The following is a 6,143-nucleotide window of genomic DNA, read 5'->3' on the forward strand; positions in this document are numbered from 1 at the left end:
GGAGCTATCCCGTTTTCCCCCTGCACTAATTTTTGGTTAAATGGAGTTCTTTTGGAGAATACACACTTGATCACTTAAATGTGCACCTGGCACAAGGGGGCCCCAATCGGGTGTGAGTGTTACCACAATACACACACAAAAAGAGAGAAATGGGAGACTGTCCCAGACTGAAAAAGGCAAGTAAGTGCCTGTGGCCATACCTAGACCAATCAGAAAGTGAGCGGTTCTGTGAGGTGACGGGAGGGAAATTTAAACGCACGCTGGGGCTGTGTTATTTCACCCAACCGGTGACCCCACAGTTCTCCAAGGAGAGCTGGAGCCATTCCCAGGCTACCCTCCGGTCATTCTGCCGACAGCTGGGCTCCAGTCCTGTACGCGGCTGGCCCCCACGCACCAATCAAAGCCGCGGCTATAAACGCCGGCTGCAAGGCCAGGCTTTGATTGGTTAATGGCACGCGGAGGGGCCCCGAGGGGCTCCGTCCCATAAAAACAATATCCAAGCGGCCCCTGGGTCTCTCGCTGGCCGCGTGCCTCGAGCACCCGCTCCGGGGGAGTTTGGCACACGTGCCCCCGCGCACGATCCCAGCCCAGCCCGTGGGGCCGCTCTGGAGTGTGGATGCGGTGCAATACGCAGGGGGCTCGCCAGGCCAAGCACCCCGCGGCCGGGGCGTGGGGCAGGCTCAGGGCTGGCAAGGCGGGGCACGTACCTTGTTGAGATGGGGGTTCCTGGTGATGTCGTAGCCTCTCTTCTTGGTGGCCTTGGCCGGGGCGCCCTGGGCTTCCCCCGAATGGCAGCCTCTGCTCAGCGGGGGGCTCAGGAGACGCAGCCACTGGCTCGCCCCGGCCACCCGCAGCACGTGGCGCCCAGCTCGGTTGCAAAGCGGTATCATCGCCTCGGGAGCCCGGCTCCACCTGGTCGGTGCAAGCCCCAGGTAGCGCGGTTAGCGAGGCAGCTCTCCCCAGGTGCCTACAACGGTGGGGGAGACCTGGGGGCCTGCAGAGATGGGGGGCTATCCGGGGGTGGGGGACCTCACCACCAGCTTTGCCCCAGGGGCGGGTCTGGAGCGGGAGCTGCTGGCTCGCAGGTAGCGCAGGGCTCGGTGCTCGTCACCCAGCAAGTGCCTCAGCCCCTGGAGCGACCCTGCAAAAGCGAAAGCAAACCCAGGAAGCAGATCAAGTAGCAGCTGCGGCGGAGGCAGCACCTCCTCCCAGCCGCCCTCCCCCCCCCGCACCCCCCCCCCCACGGACCCGTCAAGGCTCAGGTGCTCGAGGAGAGGGAGGGTGATCCCGGCAGCTGCTTCTCCACGGTCACCGGCCTGCTCCCCTGCGCTGGGAGGGACAGAGGCGGTTGGTCCGGATGGAGAGCAGCCTCCCCAGGGCCACCAGGACAATCACAGCGGGCTCTGTCTTCCCTCCCCAAATCTAGCCCCAGGCAGCAGGAGTCTGAGCCTCCCTCCTCCTCCAGCCAGCTGGCAAAGCGGAGAGAGCCTGGAGTACGGGGGCTAGGTTCATTCCCCCTGCGCCGCCCGGCCAGGAACCGGACTGAGGGAGCTACCCCCATCCCTTCTCTGCATCCCCTGAGCCAGCAGCAGGGAGAGAACATGCCGGTAATGGAGCTAGATTCCCCCTCTCCTCCCCGAAGACCGCAGCAGAGAGACCGAGGGGCTGCGGAGGTTCAGATGCTCCCAAGCTGGCAACAAGGACTTAGGGTGCAGGAGCTCTACAGGCCCCACCGTCAAAACAAATAGATCTAGGGGGCCTGGAGGTGTGAGCCCTGCAGAGCCGCACAGCAGTGCTGTGCTCACTCCCCCTCTCATCAGACGGTGCTTCTGGGACACGCCGCCGGTGGCATATTGCGCCAGTTACATACCCAGCAAATAGAGGACACACAGAGGCTTAGATATGTGGATACTTTTTATTCAGAACTCAAAGTACATTCACCTGCAAAAAACCCAGCACAGTTGTCCAAATGTTTTGAATATTAACATTTGAGAGACATAGCTGGTCTGTTAAAGGTGTAGAGTGATATTGCACTCAATTTAATAAAGTCACTAGAAATGACACAGGTGTTTTCATGAGACTCCCTGTATGATGCCCTGTTAAACAGAACGATCTGAGGACTATATTCCTGTATAATGTCTCTTTAAACAAAAGCTACCTGTGGTAATGATTGTTTTGTTTCTGATATTTACATGGGAAGGATTTGTAAACTTATTAAAACTTCCAAAAAATAAAGAAAACCCCAATAACAACAAAATAAAGTGTCATATTAAGTAGGGCCAAATTAGTGAGACATTGGGGTCACGGGTTAAAACTGAGAGCTGTTTGCAAATCTAGGGAACGTCAGTCCTTCCCCAAAGCCCTCTCACGTAACCTTCAACCTGAAAGGGAGGGAGATTGGGACAAAGGACTGAGGTCTGGTCTATACTACAAAGTTAGGCCTGCGTAAGCTGCATTAGGTCGAGTTACTAATGTATGTGCCTATGCTACTGAGTCCCTTCTGCCGACCTAAAGGGCTTGTAAAATCGACTTCTGTACTCCACCTCCACAAGAGGCGTAGTGCTGCAGTCAACATCAACATGGGGATAGTGTAGACGCTGCACTGTGTAATTCAAATGAAAATTGGCCTCCAGGAGGTGTCCCACAGTGCTCCGCTATAACCACTCTGGAGAGCACTTGCAACTCCACTGCACTTCAGCCAGGTACACAGGAAACAGCCGCCCGCCTGTTAAAGCCCCGGGAACTTTTGAATTTTCATTTCCTGTTTGATCGGCGTGGAGAGCTTGCCAGCACAGCTTACAATGGATGCTCAAGGCTGCAAATGCGCTTCAGCATGGAGCACACAGGAGGTGGTGGATCTTTTTGCTGTGTGGGGAGAGGAGCCTGTGAGGCAAAGCTCCAAACCAGCAGAAGAAATGCTGGCATCTATGCTAAAATCGCGTAGGGCATGGGGGAGATGGGCTACACCAGGGACACACAGCAGTGCCACGTGAAAATAAAGGAGCTTCGGCAAGTGTACCAGAAGACAAGGGAAGCAAACAGTCGCTCTAGCTCTGAGCCACAGACATGCCGCTTCTTTGATGAGCTGCATGCGATTCTAGGCGGCGACCCCACCACTACCTCAAAACGCTCCGTGGATACCTCCCAGGAGCCCTGGGCGACCTCGGGCAACAACGAGGAGGACATTGTTGAGGAGGAGAAGAAGAATGCGCAGCAGGCAAGCAGAGGATCCATTCTCCTCAACAGCCCAGAACCTTTTTTAACCCTGGAGCTCAGCCCCTCACAGGACCAATTGTTGGCGGAGCATGATGCTGAGGAAGGCAGCTCTGCTGAAGTACGCATTTTCAATCAGACTGTAGGGGTTACATGCTATTATTTTTAATGTTGGATCTGAATTAAAATTGGGATAGAAGTTATCAGTGCACTCCAGCTACGTAGAGGGTGCTCTCAGAAAAAGACTGTTTATGTGCCCAGGGATGGCCTGGGAATTCTCCCTTGAGATCTCTAGAAAGCTTTCATGGCGGTACTCTGCAATCCTTTGCAGAAGGGTTCTGGGAAGGGCTGCCTTATTTCCTCCACCACAGTAGGGCACTTTCCCATGCCACTCCAGTATTAACTCTGCTGTTATCATTGCGGTACACAGCATTGCAGCATAATCTTGGGAGACAGGCAGATCTTGGGAGACAGGCCAGTCCTTGCTTACAGACAGCCCCCCAACCTGAAGCAAATACTCACCAGCAACCACACACCACACAACAGAACCACTAACCCAGGAACCTATCCTTGCAACAAAGCCCGTTGCCAACTGTGTCCACATATCTATTCAGGGGACACTATCATAGGGCCTAATCACATCAGCCACACTATCAGATGTTGGTTCACCTGCACATCTACCAATGTGATATATGCCATCATGTGCCAGCAATGCCCCTCTGCCATGTACATTGGTCAAACTCGACAGTCTCTATGTAAAAGAATAAATGGACACAAATCAGATGTCAAGAATTATAACATTCAAAAACCAGTTGGAGAACACTTCAATCTCTCTGGTCACTCGATTACAGACCTAAAAGTGGCAATACTTCAACAGAAAAACTTCAAAAACAGACTCTAACGAGAGACTGCTGAACTGGAATTAATTTGCAAACTGGACACAATTAACTTAGGCTTGAATAGAGACTGGGAGTGGATGGGTCATTACACAAAGTAAAACTATTTCCCCATGTTTATCCCCACGCTCCCACCCCCGACTGTTCCTCACACGTTCTTGTCAACTGCTGGAAATGGCCCACCTTGATTATCACTACAAAAGGTTCCCCCCCCGCCCCCGCTCTCCTGCTGGTAATAGCTCACCTTAAGTGATCACTCTGGTTACAGTGTGTATGGTAACACCCATTGTTTCATGTTCTCAATGTATATACATCTCCCCACTGTATTTTCCGCAGTATGCGTCCGATGAAGTGAGCTGTAGCTCACGAAAGCTTATGCTCAAATAAATTTGTTAGTCTCTAAGGTGCCACAAGTACTCCTTTTCTTTTTGTATAATTACAGAGTTCCTGCTGTAAAGTATGTGCTGACACTCTGGGCTCCAGGTCAGCACTGATGTTATTAGTCCCATGGCTGAGATACCAAAAAGAATACTTTGCATTCCTATAGCGACCTCCCCATCACAGAGCAGCACACCGTACAAATATTTATGAGGTATCCAGATATCAGAGAGATGGACAGATAGAATTTAGCTTCTCTGAGGGAGATGAGTATTGTCATCACTACTTGACAGAGGAGAATCTGAGGCATAGTGAATATCTATGTATCTGGATACTTATAGGGCTCCCCATTAGCCTCACAACACCCCTGCGAGGTAGGGAAGTACTGTCATTCTCCGTTTACAGATGGGAAACCAAGGCACAGAGAGACTAAGAAACTTGCCCAAGGTGACACTGGCACCCTGTAGCAGAGCAGGGAATTGAAACTGGGGTCTCTCAAATTCCTTGCCAGCATCCTAGCCACTGGGCCATCCTTCTTCTCTTTAAGGGTAACATTTTCAAATCTGGGGAAGGCCCCCAGCTATGACTTGTGGCGCTAGTATTTTAAAAATGTGGTGAAAGTGACCACCATTGTGACACGAGAGGTCTGTGGCAGAGCCAGGGAGAGAACCCAAATCTCTTGACTTTTAAGCCTGTACTTCAACCACAAGATCAGCCTTCTTTGATGCATCACAAAAAAAGCCCAGTCATGTACCTACATTTCTCAGGTGGGAGGTGCCCTTGGAGATCCTGCATCAGTTTCTCCTCTGTGTACATTCGCTCTTCGTGCCTTCCCTTGGGCTTACTCAAAGTCCCTCACTCCTAGACTACCACAGAGTCAATTGACCAGTTGTGGTTGTGCACCTTCAACCAATGGAGACCGCACATGGTTGCAAACTCTTCAAAATGCTTTCCTCTACTTACCAGCATCACCACTGTCTTGCTTGGGTTTGGGTTCAGCTTCAGGTGGCTGTTCTTCATCCAAGAGCTGATCTCATCCACGCGCACTGGCCATCTCAGTGGCAGTGGTGTGGTCATATGTGGTGAAGGATAGGTAGAGCTGTGTCTCATCTGCATATTACTGGCATTTGAGTCCATGTTGTCTGATCAGTTCACCTAGTGGCTGCATGTAGTTGTTGAAAGGGACCAGAGAGAGAATTGATCCTCGTGGAACTCTGCAAGTGAAGGGTCTAGTGGTGGAGGTGCCGTTTCTCATCACTGCTCATTGGGTGCATCCCTCCAGGAAGGACTCAAACCATTGTAGTATTATCCTGGATCCCTGTCACCTCTTTCATGTGAGGCAGCAGTATCTTATGCTCAGCAGTGTTGAACACCGTGGATAGGTCCAGGAGGGTGAGAGTGGATGTCTGTCCACTATTCGTTGACAGGAGAAGGTCATTCATCAGTGCCACTAAAGCAATTTCAATTCCATTTCCTGGCCTGAATCCAGATTATGCTAATTCTAGAATGTTAGCTTCAGTTAGGTGAGTTTGTATTTGGCCTTTGGCTAGCTTCTCTATGAACCTGCTTCTCAGGTTGGATACTGGGCAGGAATTGCCTAGAACCAATGTTTCAAGGGTGGGTTTTGTTAGTGCTGGCTGTACTACTGCATGTTTG

General features: G+C 51.8%; 1 protein-coding gene across 2 annotated transcripts in view; it reads right to left on the reverse strand.

Moving 5' to 3' along the window:
* ME3 (malic enzyme 3) overlaps positions 1–1,009 on the reverse strand; it is a 182,887-nt gene extending 181,878 nt beyond the window's left edge. For both annotated transcript variants that reach the window (XM_074956276.1, XM_074956286.1), the window contains exon 1: positions 708–1,009. In XM_074956276.1, the coding sequence (XP_074812377.1) occupies positions 708–890 (183 nt within the window). In that variant the 5' untranslated portion in view covers positions 891–1,009. The remainder of the gene's footprint in view (positions 1–707) is intronic.
* Positions 1,010–6,143: the final 5,134 nt, after the last annotated feature.

The sequence above is a fragment of the Natator depressus genome, chromosome 1 (genome assembly GCF_965152275.1).
Source record: "Natator depressus isolate rNatDep1 chromosome 1, rNatDep2.hap1, whole genome shotgun sequence".
NCBI classification, from domain to species: Eukaryota; Metazoa; Chordata; order Testudines; family Cheloniidae; genus Natator; species Natator depressus.